We start from the raw sequence: 25,880 nt of genomic DNA on the forward strand, positions 1-25,880 counted from the left end.
CTCCAGTATTCTCTTTTTCAAATTTGTTTTGGTGATGTGGATCTTTTATATTTCCATACACATTTTAGAATCAGTTTGTCAATTTGTACAAAAATACAAGCTGTGATTGTGATTGGGATTGAAGTTAAGATCAAATTGGAGAGAATTGAGATCTTAACAATATTGAGTTGTTCTCTCAACAAATTGTATATTCCTTCAAGTATTTTTAAATTTCTTTCTTTAAAATCATTTTTTAATTTCTGACATTAATGTTTTATAGTTTTCATTGCATAAGTTTAGCACATATTATGTTAAATTTAACCCTAGGTACTTATTGTTTTAGGATGCTATTATAAATGTACTTTTTTGAAAATTTTATATATCTATTGAGACAATTGGCTTTTGTCTTTTATTCTGATAATATGCTAAATTATTTTGTCAATTTTTAAATGTTAAACCAAACTGATACTCCTGAGATAAATTCTACTTTATCATGGTGTATTATTCATTTTTAATACTTGCTGATTCTATTTGCAAATATTTTGTTAAGAATTTTATAACCTCAACCTGGTAAATGATATGTATGACAAAATCTAAACTTAAAATCATGGATATTTTTCTTCCATAATTGGGAACAAGACAAAGCATGCTTACTGTGACCACTTCTATTCAGCATTTTACTAGAGGTATTAGCCAGTGCAATAAGGCAAGGAAAATAAATAAGAACCTAGAGTTGTAAAGAAAAAATGTGAAATAATTGCTTTTATCCTGAAAGTCATGGCCATATACTACATAATTTATCGAAAAAAAGTTATTGTATTAGTGAATTTAGCAAGGTCACAGGATAATTCACTATATAAAAATTGTGTTTTTATATGCTAGTAATGAACAATTGGAAATTAAAATTTAAAAAAAAATATGTCCTTTGCTCTTTAATGTTTTGATTACGTGTCCAGGTGTGTGTGTGTGTGTGTGTGTGTGTGTGTGTGTGTATTTGTTGTTTGTTATCTGTGTTTGTTATTTGCTTGGGGTTCTCTGAGCTTCCTGAACATATTCAGGTTTTTGTTTTTTTTAGTGTGTCATAGTAATTATGGAAAATTCTTGGCAATTATCTTTTTTTTTTTTTAAAGATATATTTTATTGATTTTTTACAGAGAGGAAGGGAGAGAGATAGAGAGTTAGAAACATCGATGAGAGAGAAACATCAATCAGCTGCCTCCTGCACACTCCCTACTGGGGATGTGCCCACAACCAAGGTCATGCCCTTGACCGGAATCGAACCTGGGACCCTTCAGTCCTCAGGCCGACGCTCTATCCACTGAGCCAAACCAGTTTCGGCAGCAATTATCTTTTAAATATTTACTCTATTGTGTTCTTTTCCTTCTGGAGTGCTATCTCTATATTTTGGACCAAGTGGTTCTATCCCACATTTTTTGCATGCTTTGTTCTGTTTTTTTGTTTGTTTGTTTTTTTAATTTTTGTGTTTCAGTTATATAATTTCGGTTGCCCTATCATCAAGTTCAGATATTCCTTCCTCAGTTATGGGCAGTCTGTTAATAAGCCGCCTTCTTTGATATAGTATCTTTTTAAAAAAAATTCTTTATTGTTTAAAGTATTACATATGTCTCCTTTTTCCCCCATTGACCCCTCCCAGTCGTTCCCATCCCCCCAGCACATGCCCTCACCCTCTTGGTGTTTATGTCCATGAGTTCTGCTTATATGTATGTATACAAGTCCTTTGGTTGATCTCTCACGCCCTTCCCCCCTCTTCCCCCGCCGTGTCCCCTCCTCCCCCCACCTTCCCTCTGAGGTTGGATTGTCTGTTCGATATAGTATCTTTCATTTCTACCATTTTTTAAATATTCTCCTAAATTCCCTATCTCTTCATGTAGATTGTTCACCTTTTTCCTATATCCTTTACCATGTCAGCCACAGTTATTTTAAAGTCACTTTCTGACAATTTCAACATCTGGATCATCTTTCTGCTATTTATTCCTTTATCTCTTGACAGTAATTTCCCCCCCTTGCTTTTCGTGTATGTCTTGTATTTTTTTATTGTATGCATAGACATCACATACAAAAGAGGTAAATAATATTTATATTCAAAAACATATTCTACCTCTTCTATAAGACAGTTAGTAGGGGTGATCGAGTTGGTTAGGGGTGGTTGAGCTTGTTTTGTTAATGCTATAGTCACCCTCAATGCATTATTTCAATTTACTGCTGCAATGGGCTACAGTTTCTTTGGGCTTAGTGTGGAGCCTGGGGTTCTAGAAAGATTTTAATTAGTTTTCTTCACTCTGAGCTTTTGGTAGTGCCTGTACTACTGAACGAATCTTAAAAGGACCCCTGAAAGGACTCTTCTCTCCATACTGTTTGTCTCCGGCTTTGTTGCTCATTTATGGGGTGGGGTTAAGGAAGTGTGCATTGTCAGTTCTGCTGGATAGCTCTATTCTTAAGCATTCTTTGTGTTCTTAGTTCCTGGTTAGTACTTTCTCAGTGTTTGTGTCTTGGTCCCCCAGGTAGCCAGATTCTTGCCTGCTACCTATGGGCTGGGCCTTTGGCAAGAAAGAATTTTTAAGCATTACCCAGTATTAGATCTCTAGTTTGTATTGGTGCAGGATCCTAAACCCTAGTGGCATTCCTGCCCCTCTTCCAGGGACAGTTGGCTTTTGCTTCTGTCCCTCAAACAGAAACAGTGAATCTGTTTTGGGGTGCACAGCAGGTTTTCCTATCCCTCCACAGAGGCAGGTGGGTTTTATTTCCTCTTCCAACACAAGCAGTGCACCTTTCCTGAATTCTGAAGATAGAAAACTTTCTTACCTTACCCAAATAGCTTAAGGCTTTTGCTTATATGAGAGAAGGATCCAGGGAAGTGGATCTGGTTTTATATCTATTACTTGGTGGCAGCCAGACCCAGATGGCCCATCTGTGCTACCAATAGGGGCTTCCTTTGTTACCTGCTCCAACACTCTTCCACGAATACTTAATGGAGGTCTGTGGCAGAGGTTTGCAAGTAAGAGGGCCAGGGACTCCTAGTTATACTAAACTGCCATGCTACCTTCACTTGGCCTTAAATTTTTAAAAATTTCTTGATTCTTACCAGTTTTTATGTTAATAACCTACGCTCTGGCAAAGTAAAATAGTTCGGGTGTCCAGTCTCTTCACAAACCTGCTTATTAATCTATGGAAATTTAGTTTCTTGATTGGCTTGTTACCTTAGTTCTCAGACAGTTTCAGGAAAAATTATAATTTTTGTAGCTTATTTGGCTTTTTCTCATTGTTAGGTGGTAGCAGTGTTCTCTTGTAGCTTTCTAAATTCTTAACCAGAATCAGAACTTTCTTGATTTTGGGATATACATGTCTGTATGTGTGTCTTCTGAATCTAAATGTAAAGTATTTCTTAATATAGATTAATGTTTACCTTTTTCAAAGCCTAATTATTAGAAGAAGGTTGGCAACTAGTTCCATTTTTGTGTGTGTGTGTGTGTGTGTGTATGGTTCAGAATGATTTCCTTGGAGGTATGTTGCCTTCTGAAGTAGCTAGTTCCTTAGACTTCTTTCATTATTTCTTTGGCTTATTAAGGTAACTTTTCTTTAAGAAGTGAATTTAATATTCTTAGCTTTTAATTTCTCCCATATCAAGAAATTGATAAGTAGAATGAATAGCCCAATTTCTTAAACATTTGCTTGAGCAACTTATAATCATTGCAGTAATTATCCTTCATGGCACTCATATACCCCAAAAGAATATAACTCCTTTCAGAAATTGCACTGCTACTCTAAGGAAGTTATTGATTTAGATAATTTGACTGAATATATTTATTTAAAAAATACTTTCTAAACTGTTTACATTTTTATTTAGAGTTTTGGAGGCTGGAAAAGCAAATGTTATTTTACCAAAAAGTTCACCAACTGGAATAACTCATGTAATTGCCAGTAATGCAAGAATCAAGGCTGAGCAAGAAAAAGATAACTTTAAGGGTCCATTTTATCCAATTCAGTATCTAGGGGATTTTCTGTTAGAGGTAAGTAAAATAAATAATAGACATTTTCAAATGTTTTTTTAAATAAAATAATGATATAGTGATACATAGTAAAATTATGTTCTGAATTTTGAAAATATAATGATGAAAGGTAATTAAAATGACATATTTTAAGGCAGTTGCTCTCAGTTATTTAAGTATTCAAGAATACTTTTGATAATTTCAACAGAAACTTGCTTATTAAATTTAAAATGGTCTTATTTTGAGTTTCTATGTTTGTTTTCAAGTGCTTTAGTGATATTTACTACAAAATAACTTTAAGTGTTTTAATGTAGGTATAAATAAAATAACAGTGGACTATAGTATCATATGAGAATTTTGGGGTTATTTTGTACGATTTGGAAAAAAAGGGAGCTACTTCTAAGGATTTAGAAATATTTTTCTGTTCTATTCTTCTACCTCCCTCTTCCTGTACAAATACTACTCCTTAAGTAGTTCAAATGGAGGAAACCCTCTGGAATTAAATGAAGAAGAATCTTAAAGAGGGGTCACTTAAGATAGAAGAGAAACCTTACATGTCTAAAAACTGAACCTTGATATTCCAAGAAGAACTGGCTCCTCCCTCAGTGTTTCTCATCTCAATAGATACCCTAAGTGTTCAATAATTTATGTTAGAGATCTGGGAATCACCCTAAAACCTTTTTTTTCCTTATTTCCCAGTTGTCTATTACCAAGTTTTATTGATTTTATTTCAAATACCTCTTCATGCAATCTATGTTTCTCTTTTTATACTAATACTAGTGTCCTGGTGCATGGATTCATGCACATTGAAAGGAAATTAATTAGAAGAAATATTTTATTATCACTGTTTGCCCTTTCTCTATAATATAATAGTGTCAACTAAATTCACAATCGACAATGACAGATCAAAACACATGTGTGCGATTGGCGCCAGCAAGAGCTTTTTATGTATTGTGTATGCGCAAGTAAACTTAGCCTTTTATATATATATACATAGAATAAACTTGCTTAATTACACCTGCTTTCTGATTTAGCTAAACTTTTTCCAGCCCAGTGAAGCACCCCAAATTTCTTTCAGGTAATTGTCACCAACACAGTAGTAAATATCAACACGAAGCAAATTATTATTGTAGATCATACAGGGAGAACAAAGTGTAAAATATTTAACTGTAGCAGTGTTTGACTATATTCTGCGCAGTGAGAAAACCTGAAGTCGTTTTCAAGTTCCACCATTTCTTCTTTTCAGTCAGGTCAAGTTTCTAAACTTTCTAAATCTCCGTTTTCTGGCTAATGAAAAGAAAATAGGATTCTACCAAGTCTCCTATCTACCTACTCCAGGACTTCTGTGAGGATCAAATGAGATGAGGCATGGGAAAATGCTTCACAGACATTTGGTTAAAGTATAAAATGTTTGCACCTGGCTATAAAGCAAGTCATGTTCCTGAGCTGAAGAAACTCCAAGGAAGCTAGTCGCTAGGGAGAGGAAGCCGGGTGTTGCTACTTGACATCATTATTTGGAGCCCACCACGACTGTTTCCAGGCTGGGCTGGGCTATGGGCCATGGGGTCTTGGCAGCATTAGCTGCGATTTGGTGGGGTGTCGCTCCGGGGTGGTGTTGGAGCCTGTGTCCCACTTGGGGGAAGCCAAGTGTTGATTTGTCAGCGCCAGGTCCGTGGTGCCGTTTATTTCTAAATGGCCAGTGCACATCATGGCAGCTCCTGCATTGATTGTCTGCTCCCTGGTGGTCAGTGCGCGTCATAACTACTGGTCAGACAGATGGACACTTATCCTTTCATATATATACTAGAGGCCCGATGCACAAAAATTTGTGCACTGGTTGGGGGGGGGGTGTCCCTCAGCCCCACTTGTGCCTTCTCACAGTCTGGGACCCCTCAGGAGATAACGACCTGCTGGCTTAGGCCCGCTCCCGGGTGGCAGAGGGCAGGCCCAATCCCTAGGTGCAACCCCTGGTCGGGCTCAGAGCAGGGCTGATTGGGGAGTTGGGGCACTGCCCCCTGTCATGTACAGAGTAGGGCGAATCGGGAGGTTGCAATGCCACCCCCAGTCACGCTCAGGGTAGGGCCGATTGGGGGGTTGGGGCGCCACCCCCAGTCACACTCAAGGCAGGGTCGATGGGGAGGTTGCGGCGCCACCCCCTGTCACGAACAGAGCAGGGCGGCTAGGGAGGTTGTGGCCCTGCCCCGTCACACACAGAGCCGCAGGGCTATCAGGGGATTTGGGCATTGCCCCCTGTCACGCTGCTCCAGGGGCCAGGAGGCCTAGCGGCTCCGCTAATCCCAGTGTTGGGAGGCCTCGTGGCTCTGATTGACACAGGGGCAGTGAGGCCTCACTGCTCAGCTGATCCCGGTGCTAGGAGGCCTCGCTGCTCCACTGATCCCGGTGCTGGGAGGCCTCGCGGCTCCGCTTGACACAGGGGCAGTGAGGCCTCGCTGCTCTGCTGATCCCGGTGCTGGAAGGCCTTGCTGCTCTGCTGATCCCGGTGCTGGGAGGCTCCGCTGATCCCGGTGCCAGGAGGCCTTGCGGCTGATCCCGGGGCGTGAGGCTTCGCAGCTCCGCTGATCCCGGTGCTGGGAGGCATATTACCCTTTTAGTATATAGGATAGGGGCCTGGTGCATGGGTCGGGGCTGGCTGGTTTGCCCTGAAGGGTGTCCTGGATCAGGGTGGAGGTCCCGCTTGGGTGCCTGGCCAGCCTGGATGAGGGGATGATGCCTGTTTGCAGCTGGTCACACCCCCTTCAGAGTGGCGGTCCCAATGGGGTGCCTGGCCAGCCTGGGTGAGGGGCTGAGGGCCGTTTTCAGGCTGGCAGGTGACTGACGCTCCCAACCTCTCCTTTTTTTCTTTTTTTTTTATTATGGGATTTATTTACCTTCTATGACTGTCACTGGAACTGAGAGCCGGCTTTACCTCTGAGGCTCGGCTCCAGCTCTGAGGTCTCGGCTCCTGAAAGCAGGGATCAGGGTTTGTTTGGGTTCTATAATTGAAATACTGCTGCAACTCCAGCTGGCCGGCTGGCTGAAAGCATGGGGTTTGTTTAGCTTCTATAATTGCAACATTGTTTCTTAGAGTGCAAGCTCAGAGCCCAGCAGGAGCAGGCGGGGAACCTTGGCTTCCTCCTTCAATGGAGCAAGCAAGCCTCCTGTTCACTTCAGCTGCTTGGCTGCTGGCCGCCATCTTGGTTGCCACTTAATTTGCATATCGCCCTGATTAGCCAATGGGAAGCGTGTCGGAGGTACAGTTAATTACCATGTTTGCTATTATTAGATAGGAGGATATAGATGCTATTTAGTTTATCCTCTTTACCCTGTGCTCCTAGAGTAGACTCCTAATTAGTCGTCCTGTTACTTTACTGTTATGCTCTTGCTAATTTCCTAATTACTCTTATATTTTCTTTCTCTAGTCCATGCTACTTCATTCAGAAGGAACAGCCAAAATATTCTTTCAAAAACAATTTTGATCCTGTCACTCTCCTATTTAAACCATCCAAGGGCCCTAGCGGTTTGGCTCAGTGGATAGAGTGTCGGCTTGTGGACCAAAGGGTCCCAGGTTTGATTCTGGTCAAGGGCAGGTACCTTGGTTGCAGACTTCTCCCCTGGGCCCTGGTGGGGCTCATCCAGGAGGCAACCAATAGATACGTCTCACTTACATTAATGTTTCTCTCCATCTTTCCCTCTCTCATCCATTATCCCTAAAAATCAGTGGAAAAATATCCTCAGGTGAGGATTAACAAAAAAAAACCAAAAAAATAAATAAACCATCCAATGGCTTCCCATTCTCTTAGGATAAAGTTCTAAACCTCTACATGGCTTACAAGTTCCCATAGGATTCCTGTCACTCTTACCTTTTAAAATATATCCTGCTTCACTTTTTTCTATGCTTGCTCTACTGTAATAAAACGGTCTCCTCCCAATTTTTTAATAGGCCAAGGTATTTTCTAACTCAGTGTCTTCTCAAAAGATACATTATTTGACTGGCAAGGTTCTTCCCACTACCCTCTCACTCCCTGTGCTCATGATTCAGGTTCTGGTGATAATGTTGCCTCTTCAAAGATTCCTCTTGATCACCATATTAAGTTTGGTTCACTTATTATGTGTTCTTAAGAATTATTTTGCTTTATACTATTCACTATAATCCTAATTAATTAATTGCCTGATTACTTAGCTAATGTCTATTTCTCCATCTAAACTGACAGTACCATGTCATCAAGGATGATACCTATCTTTTCTGTAGTTATATCTGAATAATCTTGCATAAAGCCTGGCACATGAGTTCTCATTTTATCTTGTTAAGTTAACAAACATAACATTTGAAAAAACTTTGAGTCTTCCAACAGTAGATGAAATATATTATTATACTAAAGGCCCGGTGCACAAAAATTAGTGCACTCGGGGGGGAGAGGGGGGTCCCTCAGCCCGGCCTGTGCCCTCTCACAGTCTGGGATCCCTCAGGAGATAACGACCTGCTGGCTTAGGCCTGCTCCCGGGTGGCAGAGGGCAGGCCCAATCCCTAGGTGCAGCCCCTGGTCGGGCTCAGAGCAGGGCCGATTGGGGAGTTGGGGCACCGCCACTGTCATGCACAGAGCAGGGCGGATCAGGAGGTTGCGATGCCACCCTCAGTCACGCTCAGGGTAGGGCCAATTGGGGGGTTGGGGCACCGCCCCCTGTCACACTCAAGGCAGGGTCGATGGGGAGGTTGCGGCGCCACCCCGTCACCCACAGAGCAGGGCCAATCGGGGTTGGGTGCTGCCCCCTGTCACACACAGAGCAGGGCCCATCTGGGGGGTTGGGGCTCCATACCCTGTCACGCACAGAGCAGGGCCGATCAGGGGGTTGGGGAGCTCCCCCCTGTCACGCACAGAGCAGGGCCCATCAGGGCGGTTGGGGCTCCGTACCCTGTCACGCACAGAGCAGGGCCGATCAGGGGGTTGGGGAGCTCCCCCCTGTCACGCACAGAGCAGGGCCCATCAGGGCGGTTGGGGCTCCGTACCCTGTCACGCACAGAGCAGGGCCGATCAGGGGGTTGGGGACCTCCCCCCTGTCACGCACAGAGCAGGGCTGATCAGGGAGTAGAGGCGCTGCCCCCGTCATGCACAGAGCAGGGCTGATCAGGGAGTTGAGGCGCTGCCCCCGTCATGCACAGAGCAGGGCCCATCAGGGGGGTTGGAGTTCCGTACCCTGTCACGCACAGAGCAGGGCCGATCAGGGGGTTGGGGAGCTCCCCCGTCACAGAGTAGGGCCGATAGGGGAGTTGGGGCGCCGCACCCTGTCACACAGAGAAGGGCCGATCAGGGGGTTGGGGCACCGCAGCCTGTCACACAGAGCCGCAGGGCAATCAGGGGGTTGGGGAGCTCTCCCCTATCAGGCACAGAGCAGGGCTAATCAGGGGGTTGGGGTGCCTTCCCCTGTCACGAACAGAGCAGGGCAGATAGGGAGGTTGTGGCCCCGCCCCCTGTCACACACAGTGCCGCAGGGCGATCAGGGGGTTGGGGAGCTCTCCCCTATCAGGCACAGAGCAGGGCTGATCAGGGGTTTGGGGCGCCTTCCCCTGTCACGAACAGAGCAGGGCGGATAGGGAGGTTGTGGCCCTGCCCCCTGTCACACACAGAGCCGCAGGGCGATCAGGGGGTTTGGGCGCTGCCCCCTGTCACACTGATCCCAGTGCTGGGAGGCCTTCAGCTGCGCTGATTCCGGTGCTGGGAGGCATATTACCCTTTTACTATATAGAATAGAGGCCTGGTGCACGAGTGGGGGCTGGCTGGTTTGTCCTGAAGGGTGTCCTGGATCAGGGTGGGAGTTCCCACTGGTGTGCCTGGCCAGCCTGGGTGAGGGGATGATGGCTGTTTGCAGCTGGTCACACAACCTTCAGGGTCGGGGTCCCCACTGGGGTGCCTGGCCAGTCTGGGTGAGGGGCTGAGGGCTGTTTTCAGGCCGACTGAAGCTCCCAACTGCTCCTTTTTTTCTTTTTCTTTTTTATTCTGGGCCAGCTTTAGCTCTGGCTCCAGCTCTGAGGCCTCTGCTGCTGAAAGGAGGTATCTGGTTTGTTTCGTTCTATAATCGAAACAATGTATAACTCCAGCTCTGGGATCCCGGCTCGCTGAAAGCAGGTTTCTGGGGCTTTGTTTAGCTTCTATATTTGTTACAATGTTTCTTAAACTGCAAGCTCAGAGGCCAGCAAGGCAGGTGGGGAACGTTGGAGTCCCCCGTCACTGAAGCAAGCAAGCCTCATGTTAGTTTCAAGCTGCCTGGCTGCCGCCGCCATCTTGGCTGGCAGTTAATTTGCATATCTCGCTGATTAGCCAATGGGAAGGGTAGCGCTCGTACACCAGTTACCATGTTTCTTTTTTATTATATAGGATAATTACTACAGGCTCGATGCATGGAATTCATGCAAGAGTAGGCCTTCGAAGCCACGGCAGCTGCCTGCATCCCTCCCTCGCAGCCGCTGCGTCTGCCTCGATCCTACAGCTGCAACCCCGGCTTCGTCCGGAAGGACATCCAGTCTAATTAGCATATTACACTTTTATTATTATAAGTCTTTTCCTTACTGAATAGCAGCATTGTAGAGTGGAAATTTTACTTTAGCTCAAGGGATGGACCTTCTTGAACTATAAACAATTTTATTGCCCTTGAAAGTGATTGGATTAGGAATGGCCATTTGAACCAGTTCTGATCCATGGTACATGAAAAGAGGTATAGAAGAGTTTCTGGGAGTTTATTCTTCATTCTGAAAAGAGAGCCACTGGCAGCCTGCTCCTACAAGATATGAAGATGGGAAAATGTAACCTAAATGTTACCACTAGCAGTCATTCTTTGACTATGAGGAAAAGTAGCCTTGGGATAAAACTAACTGTATAGATAGAGAAGTATAGAGACAGAATCTGGACCCTTGTGAGATACTTGAGTTGCTGGATTAACCAACCCTGAAACCTTAGTGCTTAAGACCACATTGCCATTCTGTGAGGCAGTACATTTCCATGTTTATTAGTTTGAGTTGGTTTTCTGTTGCAGCCAGAAGCATCCTGATTTATCTGTCTGAACAGTTTAAAGGTAGAATTAACTTTCAACAGAATGAAAGTCATTCTTAACTACATAGATTAGTAAAAGTATCTGAATTTTTATTTTCCATGGAAAGAAATGATTAAAGTGTAATTTGTAGTATGTTTTACCCACAGTCGTCTTTGCAGTAATCTGAAAACATTCAGATTCAGATTCAGAGGGAAGCAATAGTTTATCAACTAAAAAAAGTAAATAATCTCTGTTTTTGTTTTTATAATACATTGTTTTATAAGTTCTGGCATAGATAGCTAGGAGTTCATTATTATTCAGTCCAAATAAGAAAGGCATTTTATGATCACTTCTGAGGAGAAAATAGTTAATTCCATTTTGATGTCAAGCTTTTTGTCTACAACTTTGATTTCACTTCAAGTTGTCCACAACAGAAATTGTTCTTTGTACATTCAGAGTAATTATTTTCTTGATGCTAGGAATTGGAAGGAATAAATGTTTTCATTTTTCTTAGTTTTTATTTCACTTTTCTGAATAATTGAACAAATTTAGTCGGCTACTCTCGGGTATCATTCTCTGCAGGATTGTAGCCTGCTAAAGGGTCCTCGTGTCCACATAGGAAGCTTTGTACATGTGAAAAGGAACCAAAGATCACACCATAAGCCTTACCACACTTTAGCTTATATCATAATTATTCCCTAGGAGGACAGTGGTTTTCAAATCTCTTTGTGTAAAGATAGTGAATCTCTGAATGCCTTTTCATAAATACATTTTGGGAATTGTCATGCACTCATCTTTACTTCCAACTTTTTATTCTACTAAACTTACAGAATTATGTATATGCAAGTATTTTTTAAATTAGTGGTAGGTGGTTTGTGAATCAGTTTGGACTTCTTGGCAAGAGAAATATGTTTGAAATAGAGTTGGGTCAAGTTAATTGTTTATTGCTATTCAGATAAAATCAGAGCTGTGAATTCAGCCATTACTCAGCCTCTTTTCCTCTCTGTGATATTCTTGCAAATGAGAAGTCTTATCAGTAAAAAACTGAAAAATACTGTGAGATGTAATCTATAATCTGAAAAATTTTGATGTAGATTTGAACAGAGACTAGATAAAATAGTTTTGTCAATGATTAGTTATAAAAAGCATTGCTACTAGAGCAACAAGGCACTAGCTTTTGTTGAAATACACAGAAATCACTTTATTATGCACAACCTTTGTTGTAATGCTATTTCCCTGAAAGAATTCACTAGGGTTTAATAATCTTTAATTTGGGAGAGAGCATTTTATCTACTTGTTTGTCTGTCAAAGTATTTTGCAATTATAGATAATGTTGAATACCATAAGAAGTACAGTTACATTGAAATTATACTTAATTGATTGCCTAAACCATTTTTACATACATACAGAAAGAAATTCAAAATGATGAAGATTCCCAAACCAATTCTGTTTGTACTAAACATAGCAATCAAGAAAAAAACAAAGATTTCAGGAAAGATGTGGAGTTTCTTAAAATGAAAGATTCCTTCAGAGAGACTATATGTAGAATCCAGGTAAAACTTTATTGGTTAAAATAATGTACATTTCTGGATCTTATAAAATTGTTTGAGAGGTAATATATGGTAGAAATAACATGGGTATTAGAATCACATTTGGTATTTAAACCCAGTGTTTTAAAGTCTATGATTTGAGCATATTAAGATATTACCTTATGTCTGCTTTGAGATTCTAATTGAAATAATGCCTATATGTATATAGAGACATAGTTACTAATACATAGTGTAATCTCAACACATGGTTATTACTTAGAACTTCTCTCTATGTTTAATATAACATGTCTCATAAAGTATTTTTGTCAGCAATATATATGTTCATAATTTATTGTCTAAATTCAAATATGTTACTGCATATAGAACAAAATTTTTTAAATGACACAAATGAATTCTATTTTGGTTAAAATAGAAAACAAAAATAGGAAGGACTTGGAACTTAAAGCAAAGAAAATGAATCTTAAGACAGCATGTATATATATTTATATATAATATGCACACACATATATGTATACGACAGCATATCCTATCTAATAATAGACAAACATGGTAATTGACCATACTTTCGCTATGCCTCCCATTGGCTAATCAGCATGATATGCAAATTAACTGCCAACAAAGATGGCAGCTAATTTGCATACTGCATGCAAGGCGGGACAGCGCCATCCCGCCTGCCCTGCCACCATCCAGGCCTGCTATCTGCGACCCGGGGCGGCGGGCATCTGTGCGCGACCCAACCCAGGGCGGCCGTGCGGGGCAGTAGCGATCTGCCGGTGCACCCGGGCGTCCTGTGTGCGACCCGACCCGGTGCGTCCTGTGTGCGACCCGACCTGGGGCAGCGCCCCAACCCCCGGATCGGCCCTGCTGTGTGCATGACCCGGGGAGGTGGGGCAGGAACCGAGGGATTGAGCTTGCCATCTGCCACCTGGGGAGCGGGCCTAAGCCAGCAGGTGGTTATCTCCCGAGGGGTCCCAGCTGGTGAGAGGGCACAAGTGGGGCTGAGGGATACCCCCCACCCCCCCTTACCCTGCCAGTGCACAAATTTTTGTGCACCAGGCCTCGAGTCCTATATAATAAAAGTGTAATATGCAAATACACTGAATGGCACAACGACTAGTTGCTATGATGCGCACTGACCACCAGGGGGCAGACACTCAATGCAGGAGCTTCCCTCTGGTGGTCAGTGAACGCCCACAAGGGGAGCACCGTTCAGCCAGAAGCCGTGCTAGAACAGTGGCAGTGGCGGGATCCTCTCCCGCCTCCGCTGCAGGCGGGCGGTAAGGCGTAAGGGGTCCTGGACTGCGAGAGCCCTGGACTGCGAGCGGGATGGCTGACTGCCGACTTAGGCCTGATCCCTGGGGAATGTCCGTCCAGCAGGCGGACATACCCCGAGGGGTTCTGGACTATGCAAGGGCGCAGGCTGAGCTGAGGGACCTCCTCCCGCCACCCCCAGTGCACGAATCTTGTGCACCGGGCCTCTAATATATATGTGTGTGTGTGTGTGTGTATTTAGATAATATATATATTTAGATAGATATAAACATATGTCTCAAAAATTTTCAAATAGCAACAACCAAAAAAAGGCATGATTAGTTCAATTTCATACTGTTTTATAAAACAGACTCTTTAGTTGATTTGCCAAATGATTAATTAGCCTAGTAATTATTATTAGTCTAAACTAAAATGTTTTTAAATGTGACTAGGAAAGAAATGAAATTATTTTTATTGCATCTATTCAAAATTTTATAAAGAGAATTCTAGGAACAATTTGAAACTTCATAAATGAATAATACCTTACAAAATTATATATGGAGAAATTAGGTAAAACTTTCTAAGAGCTTAAAATGTTCTTGCAATTTTTTATGGCTTTTCCAAAGTATAATTGATATTCATGTGACTTAGAATTCTGACTACTACTTTCTGTGAATAACTACATGTACATCCTATCTAATAAAAGAGAAACATGGTAATTGGCATACGACTGCTACCCTTCCCATTGGCTAATCAGCGAGATATGCAAATTAACTGCCAGCCAAGATGGCGGCCGGCAGCCAGGCAGCTTGAAACTAACATGAGGCTTGCTTGCTTCAGTGACAGAGGAAACCAACGTTCCCCCGCCCGCTTTGCCGGCCTCTGAGCCTGCAGTTTAAGAAACATTGTAACAAATATAGAAGCTAAACAAAACCCCAGAAACCTGCTTTCAGCGAGGCCGGGATCTTAGAGCTGGAGTTATACAGTGTTTCGATTGTAGAACCGAAACAAACCAGATACCTACTTTCAGCAGCAGAAGCCTCAGAGCTGGAGCCAGAGCTAAAGCTGGCCCAGAATAAAAAAAGAAAAAAAGGAGCAGTTGAGAGCTTCAGTCGGCCTGAAAACAGCCCTCAGCCCCTCACCCAGACTGGCCAGGCACCCCAGGGGGGACCCCCACCCTGAAGGTTGTGTGACCAGCTGCAAACAGCCATCATCCCCTCACCCAGGCTGGCCAGGCACCCCAGTGGGGACCCCCACCCTGATCCAGGACACCCTTCAGGGCAAACCAGCCAGCCCCACCCATGCACCAGGTCTCTATCCTATATAGTAAAAGGGTAATATGCCTCCCAGCACTGGGATCGGCGGAGCCACGAGGCCTCCCGGCACCGGGATCAGCATGACAGGGGGCAGCGCCCAAACCCCCTGATCGCCCTGCGGCTCTGTGTGTGACAGGGGGCGGGGCCACAACCTCCCTATCCGCCCTGCTCTGTTCGTGACAGGGGAAGGTGCCCCAACCCCCTGATCAGCCCTGCTCTGTGCCTGATAGGGGGGAGCTCCCGAACCCCCTGATCACCCTGCGGCTCTGTGTGTGACAAGGTGCGGTGCCCAACCCCTTCCCCACCCCCACCCCCCCCCCACCCCCCGCCACAGGCCCTGCTCTGTGTGTGACGGGGTAGAGCCATAACCTCCCCATCGGCCCTGCCCTGAGTGTGAGAGTGGCGGCGCCCCAACCACCTGATCGTCCCTGCTCTGTGGGTGATAGAGGGCAGCGCCCCAACCCCCCTCCCCAAGGGCCCTGCTCTGTGTGAGACGGGGTAGAGGCATAACCTCCCCATCGGCTCTGCCCTGAGTGTGAGTGGCAGCGCCCCACCCCCTGATTGGCCCTGCTCTGTGGGTGATAGAGGGCGGCACCCCAACCCCCTGATCCGCCCTGCCCTGAGTGTGACAGGGGGCGGTGCCCCAACTCCCCTATTGGCCCTACTCTGTGAGTGACAAGGGGGAGCTCCTCAACCCCGTGATGGGCCCTGCTCCATTCATGACAGGGGGGAGCTCCCCAACCCCTTGATTGACCCTGCTCTGTGCGTGACAGGGTATGGAGCCCCAACCCCCCTGATGGGCCCGCTCTGTGCGTGACAGGGGGTGGCGCCACAACCTCCCCATCGACCCTGCCTTTAGTGTGACAGTGGGCGGTGCCCCAACCCCCCAATCGGCCTTACCCTGAGCTTGACTGAGGGTGGCATTGCAACCTCCCAATCTGCCCTGCTCTGTGCATGACAGGGGAAGGCGCCCGAACTCCCCAATCGGCCCTGCTCTGAGCCCGACCAGGGGCTGCACCTAGGGATTGGGCCTGCCCTCTGCCACCCAGGAGCAGGCCTAAGCCAGCAGGTCGTTATCTCCCGAGGGGTCCCAGACTGCGAGAGGGTACAGGCCGGGCTGAGGGACCCCCCCTCCCCGCCAAGTGCACAAATTTTTGTGCACCGGGCCTCTAGTGTCCTAATAAGAGACTTTTTGAGGCTTTTTAAAAATGTTTTTTTTATTGATTTCAGAGGGAGGAAGGGAGAGCGATAGAGATAGAAACATCGATCGGCTGCCCCCTGAACGCCTCCTACTGGGTACCGAGCCCTCAACTTGGGCATGTTACCCTAATGGGGAATCAAACCATGACCACCTGGGTCCACGTTCAACCACTGAGCAATGCTAGCCAGGGCTAAAATAATATCTTAATAAAATAAAATAAAAATATAGTTTGTGATACACCTTATTCTGTTTAATGTTATTATACCTATGTTCTTTAATATGATTTTTTTAAGATGTTTCATTTTATATGCCTAATAATGGCAAGATTCTATTTGATCTACAGCCTAAATTAGTTTTACAAACATTTGGGAAAATAAAAGAATGAAGATAACCATATTCAGTTTTGACTGACAAATAGGAAAAGAGTGCAGCGATTCCCAGAAAGATTAAGTTAGTAAAATGCAAGTACCTAATTAAATGTGTATGTAAACACAATGTAAGCCTTTATAAACTAAAAACCTATATTTTTCTGCTTTATCTTAGTATAAGTATGATGTAATATAATTCACAAGGCTCTTTAATCTCATATGTATGTTTTACAAAACCTTTTTAAATTGTTTTATTTTGAGAGCATATTTATTAAAGCTGGGGATAATGAAACAAGGCAGGTCTTGGGATAGAAGAATCAACAGGAGAGAGCCTAGGCAGGGCTGCTTTGGTTCACTAGAAGTGTTATAGGAAAGAAATGAGCCTGGGCAGGGCTGCTTTGGCACATGGAAAAGTCAGAGAAAAGGGGGCCTTGAAGACAGGTTCGGGGTGTCAGCTGGGGACAAGCTGCTGCTGCTTATTGCTCCCCTGATTGCAATAAGTCTCATGGGGACCCTGAGATTATAAGGTAAGCCTGAGAGGGAAGTCATGGTGGACATGCTCCCTGGAGGGAGATGACACCAAAACCTATCTTTTTGAGTGGGTTTTTCAGTTGTGACTTGCTTTGGTTTTTTGAGGTCATGGTTAATCAACAGTAACTAAAATATTTTTATAAATATGCAGAAAAAAATACATGATGAAGATGTTAATGTTAGTTCTGTTTTCACTGAACATCACAAAAAAGAAAAATTCAGAGAGTCCAATAAAGATTTGAAATTTATTAAAACAAGAAATGCCTTAGGAAGGCACATATACAGAAATCAGGTAAGATCTTTCAAATTAAAAATAATTTCTATTTTACAGCTGTTTTCTAAATTTGCTATATATGTTATTTATGAAATTATTTTTAATTATATGTACAAAAGTTTTTATAAAGCACTTGTGTACAGTTTTTAAATCTAAAGTTTATGTTGTTTATAGTTTTCTGTGACTTGCTTTTTTGCTGGATTTCTTTTTGTTGGTGTTTGATTAATTGGTTGATTTTTGCAATTATAAACATTTCTGCCATGAGCAGTATGAACATTTTCTTCCATGACTCTTGGTGTGTACATGTTTAAGAGTTTCTATAGCTTATATAGATATATAAATATAGATATATTCCTAGGAGTAGAATTCCTATGTTGGGAATAAGGACTGCATGTTCAGTTGTACTCAGCAATACCCAACTGTTTTCTAAAATATGTTTCTTATGGTATACCCCCTCCAGTGGATGAGTTTTCCTATTGTATTTATATATAATTAATTTTAAAATGTATTATTTTGTTATAAGTCAGACTCATCTTAAATTTATTTGGATTTTATAACATATATTAAGATTTGTTTAATTGTTGTCTAAATACATGTAGAAGGGAATTAAGAAAAAGGATGAAGAAATTCAAAGGAGTTATACTTGGAGGAAAAAAGCCAAAAAAGAAAAGGAGAGAGATTCCAGGAAGGACGTCCAACATGATAAAATTAAAAGTACCTTAAGAGAACATACATATAGAGATCAGGTAAAACTTTGTAAGCTAAGCTAAACAGTTTTCATTTTTTCTGGCTCTTCCCTAGTGTAATGTAGACATATTTAGTCTGATTTTTATGATTGCTTGCTATGTTAAATATTAACCTGCACATCTTACAGGAAATCCTTCTTCAGTTAATCTGATGTGATATACATAATGTTATGGTTAACTTTGGTTCACAATGAAAGTATTTTTACATATACACAAAGAAATTTGAGTTAATAATCAGGATATTCAAATACACTTTGTTTTGCCTGAATGTAACAAAACAAACAAAAAATAAAACAAATGTTCTGAAAAAAGAAGCTAAAATTGCTAAAATGAAAAGTACCTTAAGATTACATGTGTATGTAGTTTGGTTAACACATTCTGGTCTAAAGTTTAGTTTTTATTGTTCTCTTTTCTAGTATAATTTAGACCATTTTAATAAGATAGCTTGTCTTTAAAACAGGATCCTTCTTGAGTTAATTTTTCTAGATTATAACTTTATTTTACAACGGGAGGCCCAATGCACGAAATTCATGCAAGAGTAGGCCTTCCTTCCCCTGGCTGCCAGCACCAAGCCGGCTTCCCTCACAGCCCTGGCTTTGTCTGGAAGGTCATCCGGAAGGATGTCCAGTCTAATTAGCATATTATGCTTTTATTGTAGATTTAAATTTGTATACATATATTCAGGAGGTTCTTTAGAGAATGATAAAGGTAAATAAATAATGGATCATATTTTTCGTGAGCATGGTAACAAAGAAACACGAGTGATTCTAGGAAAGATTTGGGACAGGCTAAATAAAATGAAAAATACCTTAAGAAAATACATATGTAAGTATCAGGTAAAACTTTCCAAATCGAACTGTCTGCTTTTTAAAAACTTTTTTTTCATTGTATAATCTTTATATAATATGATTGGAAGTATACTTGCTGTGGTTAACACTGCATGGATGTGCTCTTGCATTATATTGTCCATTGTGATACTAATCACTTGTGTTGACACTATCTATAGTACACTGTCTAATGTACTTTTCCATGTATGCAGAAAGAAAGGAAGATTTCTGTTTTTGCTGATCATGCCAAAGAATCAAAAACCAAGGATATCAGGACAAATGTGGATATTGTTGAAATAAAAAATGCCTTAAGGAAGCACATATATAGAACTCAGGTAGAACTTGGCATATTAAAGATTTTGTATTGTTTCCTGTTCTCTTAACATATCCAAAACAATAATAATTATTTTAATAAAAATAATAAATGGCTCCTTATTATGTTTAATGTTTCTTAAAATACTTTTCTTAATTCATTAATTTGTTATGAACAGTAATTATTTGGCCACTTAGTAAATATGTTGAATTCTCTGCTAATACCTCCATGATTACAGATAAATTATATGTAACATGGTTTGCTGCCTTTCTCATAGCAACTGCTGTTCACCTTGCCCAGGCCTAGGGAAGATTTCTTTAGTCTCCCATCCTGTCTCCTTTTTTTCCATGTGCCCTTGATGAGATCCTTGGAGAAAATACTTCCATTGAGTGCTAACTCCCCTTATGTCTTTGATTCCCAGGGGTTCTGCTGTCTTCATGCAGCCTTCACTTGACCTGTAGCTAGTGGTGGAAATTTTAGCTGAAACTTTCTTACCCGTTTAATGGAGCCTTCTCTTTCTACCATGCTGTGTTTCAGATAAATTAGTGCTCATGTCCCGTTTCCTTGGAGGCTCCTGTCTTTCTTCATATTTCAATTTAGCTGATTGCACTAAGAGGCCTCTGCTATCTGATAAGCTCAACAAAAATTATGGTTTGGTAAATTTTTTAGCTATTCATATAATCAGGATATTATCTTTATGTTTGTGGAAGATATTTTTCTAGTTTAATATTTTAAACAAATATATAATTGTAGGTATTTTATAAGAATAGAGGAAGGTATATATGTGACTTTATAGAAAACATGACTGCATATTTTTCTTCTATGGACCCTTATATGAAATGTTTTCCCTATTCATATTTCTAATTATTAAAATAGTGAGGACAGTGGACCTCTCCAGATCTTCATAGTAAATATGACTTTGCCTTTTAAGTTATTTTAATTTAGAAGGAGAAAATAGAGAATGTTCATATTCATCAGAGTACCGTTACCCTAAAATGATAGACGTCCCTTGCCTGAGCAAACATGAGTATCAAAATTTGTTTTGTAAGTTTGGCTGAAGTTTGTAAACTGAAATGTATTTTTTGACCAAAAAAAATGTTAAATTTTAATTATATGATTGATATTTTGTAGGCTATCAGATACAGCTGCATTAAGATAGATAAACAACCAGTATACAATGTGGAGGTAAGGGGCTTGCAGTATGGTGGTGATGGGGGAAAAGTGAGCTTTATGTTTTGTTATTTTTAGTGTTTTGATGTAAAGGAATGTATTGTCTGCCCACAAAGCTTCCTTTTTTTCATTTATTAATTTGAGAAAGAGGAAGTGGGGTGGAGACAGAGAGAGAAACGTCTATTTGGTGTTCCACTTATTTATGAATTCATTGGTAGATTCTTGTATGTGCCAAACCCACACCTGGGTGTATTGAGATGACTTCAGGGCCCCTATTAAATTTTAAATGGAGTTTTCCTAATTAAAAATACTGTCTGTCAAAGCCTCAAACATTTTTATATGGTAGTAAAATCTAATAACAAGAATTAAAACCTTGTGCTCATTATAGATGAGTTTTGTATCCCTGTTCTCATATTTTATAGCTTTTATAAATACTACTTATGATTAAAATATATTTAAAAATGTATATATCTTTTATATACTTTTTCACTTCTTTTAAATGATTATTTTATTCCATGTAGTCTTTTAGAGTATTTTTGATTCTTGACTAGTTCAAAGTGGTTAACTTGCTTTGTTAAAAATATTTTGACCAAGGGTAATATATTTCGTGGAACTCTTAGAACTGTATTAATGTGCATTCTCAGAGTGATTTTTAATGACATTATGCAGTTGTTACTTTTGCAAATATTGATGGTGCTTGAAAAATTTTAATATATTTAGTATATCTTAATAGACATAGTTTGCTTATAAGTTTAAAAGAAAAATAAAAAAATAATTTTGCACCTATAGAATTATGTGTAATTGTAGCTCTGACTTAGGTTTCCTCATCATCAGCCAGATTTTTCAAATGCCTTTTAAATTATTTCTTTTAGAGGTAGTATTTCCCCTTACTACTTAAGGCAACAGAGAATAAGTAAAGCAGTAATATATTTTTTGCAGTGCCTTATAGTTGTCAAACACATTTATATAAATCACCCTTTTTGAACCATGTAACAATCCTGTGAAATTATAAAGTCAGGACTTATTGTCACTTTACAGATGCTGAAATTAAGGCTCCTTGATAATTCAAGATTTGATCCCAGGATTTTACCCTTACCTTGTTTGAGTCATAGATTCTCTCCTTTCTTAGACTAAAAATGCTGAAATTCCCAGAGGTATATTAAATTTAATTGAAAGTCTCATCGAAGGCCAGTTTTTTAAAGAAGCGATTGAAGAGCTTTCATCTTTGCAAGCACATTATATCCCTCCTGTATGCCTTCTTCATGCTCTTCTAGAGAATATTCTACAGGTAAGAACAGTCTTTCAAAGAATGTAAAATATGAAAATTTTTTCGTTTCTTGTATGCTTACAGCTTATTTTCTCTTCAGTACTTCTTGCCTCATTTTAATAGGAAATGTGGTGCCCATTTATTACTATTTCTCTTCTGTTTTTAAACAATTTACCAGGTATTACTCTGAGTGCTTTTAACTTACTATTTTCTCAGGATTTCCAAGGTAATTTTATCTTGGAAAAAATTTTATCTTTTTTTTATGTGTGTGTGTGTCATGGCAGTGAAAATAGACAACATTACACTACAATGACCTAGAATGCCATTTGGTAAATTACTCCTTTAGTACATTGATAATAACCATTTTTATTTATAGTATAGATAACATACTTTTTAAATTGTGAAAACCAATAGGAATAGCTTTTCAAAGGTAGCTTTCTAATCATGTTCAAAAGCAAGGTGCCAAATTGAAGAAATAACAGGTTGAAGCTATGTCAGATGAATGTTGGGGATAAGAAAGAATGTTGCATGAAAAACTTCTTACCTTTAGTTCCTTTCAGATCACATTTTGGAACTCTTATCTCACTCTAATCATTAAAAGTAAAATGGGCATTTCATATAAGTTAGTCCCCAAAGCTAGTATTATCTAATGCAGGGGTCCTCAAACTTTTTAAACAGGGGGCCAGTTCACTGTCCCTCAGACAGTTGGAGGGCTGGACTATAGTTTAAAAAAAAACTATGAACAAATTCCTATGCACACTGCACATATCTTATTTTGAAGTAAAAAAACAAAACGGGAACAAATACAATATTTGTATTTGCATGTGCCCCGCGGGCTGTAGTTTGAGGACCCCTGATCTAATGTTTAGATACGTATTTAGAGTGTACATAAATATGTTGTAGTATTTAATTAGCTACATACTTCTATCTGATCTTTTGCTCAAATAAATTTATTTAGCAAGAAAGTTAGGCCATAGTTACTATAGTTTTAGACTGAATTAGCTGGTAAAAGTATACTTTTGGCTAAAGTGTTTGATTTGTTTGTTTATTTTTAAACAATAGGATAATATAGATACATTTTCTGGTCGATACTTTCATATATTGTCAGCTCTTCTTCACCTGCATCCTCCTTGGAAGTCCCCAACGATGTCAAGATATTACTTAGAATTGTTTCAATGTCCAACTTGTATGAAAGGAGCGTGGTCCCTAATAGAAGTGCTTATCAGGTAAGGAATTTCACATGTGAGGATCTAATTTAATTTAGTAGTTATGTTGGATTTTTAGGAACTCATGAAAGCAGTAAATGTTTTCTTTCAAAATTTATTGTATGTGTGGATATGTAATGTTTGTGTTGTATTTATTGCAGAACTCTTATAGAAAGGTCACGTCTGAATTGGTCATGTTTGTCAATCAGTTTATTTAAAACAGTGGTTCTCAACCTTCCTAATGCCGCAACCCTTTAATACAGTTCCTCATGTTGTGGTGACCCCCAACCATAAAATTATTTTCGTTGCTACTTCATAACTGTAATTTTGATACTATTATGAATCATAATGTAAATATCTGATATGCAGGATGTATTTAGGCGTCCCCTGTGAAAGGGTCGTTTGACCCCCAAAGGGGTCGTGACCCACAGGTTGAGAACCGCTGATTTAAAACATGATTATTGAATGCCTGAAATGGATTCACAGAAAGCCAAATCATTATTTGTTTTTATTTTTTAACAAAATGCTAAGCTTGCATATTGTTTTAAAAATTAAGAAAATTTATTGGATATAAATTGTGTAGATGTACTGTGGTTTTCTAATCCACTCATCTGCTGATGGGCATTTAGGCTATTGTAAAATCTTAGCTATTGTAAATTGTGCTGCTATGAACATAGGGGTACATATATCCTTTCTGATTATTGTTTCTGTTTTCTTGGGATGTATTCCTAGAAGTGGTATCATTGGGTCAAATGGGAGTTCCATTTTTAAATTTTTGAGGAAACGTCCGTCATACTGTTTTCCACAATGGCTGCACCAGTCTGCATTCCCGCCAGCAGTGAAGGAGGGTTCCTTTATCTCTGCATCCTCGCCAGCACTTGTCATTTGTTGATTTGTTGATGATAGCCATTCTGACAGGTGTGAGGTGGTACTTCATTGTTGTTTTGATTTGTATCTCTCAGATAGTGACTTTGAGCATGTTTTCATGTGTCTCTTGGCTTTTTGAATGTCCTCTTTTGAAAAGTGTCTATTTAGGTCCTTTGCCCATTTTTTGATTGAATTGTTTGTCTTCCTTTTGCTAAATTGTATGAGTTCCCTGTAAATGTTGGAGATTAAACCCTTATCGGAGATAACATTGGCAAATATTTTCTCCCATGCTTTCTTGTTGTTTTGTTGATGGTTTCTTTTGCTGTGCAGAAGCTTTTTATTTTGATGTAGTCCCATTTGTTTATTTTCTCCTTAGTCTCTCTTGCCCTAGGATCTGTGTCTGTAAAGATATTGCTACAACGAATGTCTACAATTTTGCTGCCTAGGGAATCTTGTAAGATTTTTATGGTTTTCCATCTTACATTCAAGTCCTTTAGCCATTTTGAGTTTGTTTTTGTGTATGGTATAAGTTGGTGATCTAGTTTCATTCTTTTTCATATATCTGACCAAATTTCCCTGCACCATTTATTAAAGAGACTGTTTTGACTCCATTGTATGCTCTTGCCTCCTTTGTCAAATATTAATTGAGCATAATGGCTTGAGTCGATTTCTGGGTTCTCTGTTCTGTTTCATTGGTCTATATGTCTGTTCTTGTGCCAGTACCAGGCAGTTTTGAAAACTGTGGCTTGGTAATATAGCTTGATATCTGATATTGTGATCCCTCCAACTTTGTTGTTCTTTCTCAGAATAGCTGTGGCTATTCGGGGTCTTTTTTTATTCCAGAAGAATTTTTGGAGAGTTTGTTCTAGATCTTTGAAGTATGCCATTGGTATTTTAATAGGTATTGCATTGAATCTATAGATTGCTTTAGGTACTATGGACATTTTAATGATGTTGATTCTACCAATCCATGAACATGGTATGTTCTTCCATTTGTTTATGTCTTCCTCTGTTTCTGTTTTCAATGTCCTTTAGTTTTCCGAGTACAGGTCTTTTATGTCCTTGGTTAAGTTTATTCCTAGATATCTTAATTTTGTTGTTGCAATGGCAAATGGTATTGTTTTTTTGTGTTTTTTTTTTTCCATTTCTCTTTCTGTGAGTTCATTATTGGTGTATAAAAAGGCCTTAGATTTCTGAGTGTTAATTTTGTAGCCTGCTACATTGCCAAATTCATTTATTAGTTCTAGTAGTTTTTTGATGGAGTCTTTGGGGTTTTCTTTGTATAGTATTATGTCAACTGGGAATAAGGACAGTTTTACTTTTTCTTTTCTAATTTGGATGCCGTTAATTTCTACTTCTTGTCTGATCGCTATGGCTGGTACTTCTAGTACTATGTCGAACAAGAGTGGTGAAAGTGGACATCCTTTTCTTGTTCCTGTTCTTAGGGGAGATGGGTTTAGTTTTTGCCCATTGGGTATGATGTTGGCTGTACGTTTGTCATATAGACTTTTATTATGTTGAGGTATGATCCCTTTATTCCCACTTTGCTGAGAATTTCTATCAAGAAAGGGTGTTGGATTTTGTCAAATGCTTTTTCTGCATCAATTGATATGATTATGTGATTTTTGTCTCTCAGTTTGTTTATGTGATGTATCACATTTATTGATTTGCAGATATTGTACCATCCTTGCATCCCTGGATTAAATACCACTTGGTCATGGTGTATGATCTTTCTAATGTATTACTGAATCTGATTGCTAGAATTTTATTGAGGATTTTAGCATCTATGTTCATCAAGGATATTGGCCTGTAGTTTTTTTTGTGTGTGTGGTGTCTTTATCTGGTTTTGGGATTAGGGTAATGCTGGCTTCTTAGAAAAAGGTTGGAAGTCTGCTTTCCTCTTGAATTTTTTTGGAATAGTCTGAGGAGGATAGGTTTTAGTTCTTCTTTGAATGCTTGGTAGAACTCGCCTGTAAAGCCATCCG

The 25,880-nt window shown here is 40.4% G+C and overlaps 1 protein-coding gene across 2 annotated transcripts in view; it reads left to right on the forward strand.

Annotated features, from left to right (window-relative positions):
* Positions 1-25,880, forward strand: part of SLF1 (SMC5-SMC6 complex localization factor 1) — a 70,738-nt gene that overhangs the window by 13,617 nt on the left and 31,241 nt on the right. Inside the window, exons 5-12 of one of the 2 annotated variants that reach the window (XM_036310096.1) lie at positions 3,845-4,007; positions 12,419-12,562; positions 17,378-17,518; positions 18,100-18,246; positions 19,286-19,408; positions 20,518-20,571; positions 21,686-21,844; positions 22,886-23,049. In XM_036310096.1, coding sequence (XP_036165989.1) covers positions 3,845-4,007; positions 12,419-12,562; positions 17,378-17,518; positions 18,100-18,246; positions 19,286-19,408; positions 20,518-20,571; positions 21,686-21,844; positions 22,886-23,049 — 1,095 coding nt within the window. The remainder of the gene's footprint in view (positions 1-3,844; positions 4,008-12,418; positions 12,563-17,377; positions 17,519-18,099; positions 18,247-19,285; positions 19,409-20,517; positions 20,572-21,685; positions 21,845-22,885; positions 23,050-25,880) is intronic. The other variant, XM_036310097.1, reaches the window with a different exon arrangement.

Source organism: Myotis myotis, unplaced genomic scaffold (assembly GCF_014108235.1).
Source record: "Myotis myotis isolate mMyoMyo1 unplaced genomic scaffold, mMyoMyo1.p scaffold_m19_p_5, whole genome shotgun sequence".
Classification (NCBI taxonomy): Eukaryota; Metazoa; Chordata; class Mammalia; order Chiroptera; family Vespertilionidae; genus Myotis; species Myotis myotis.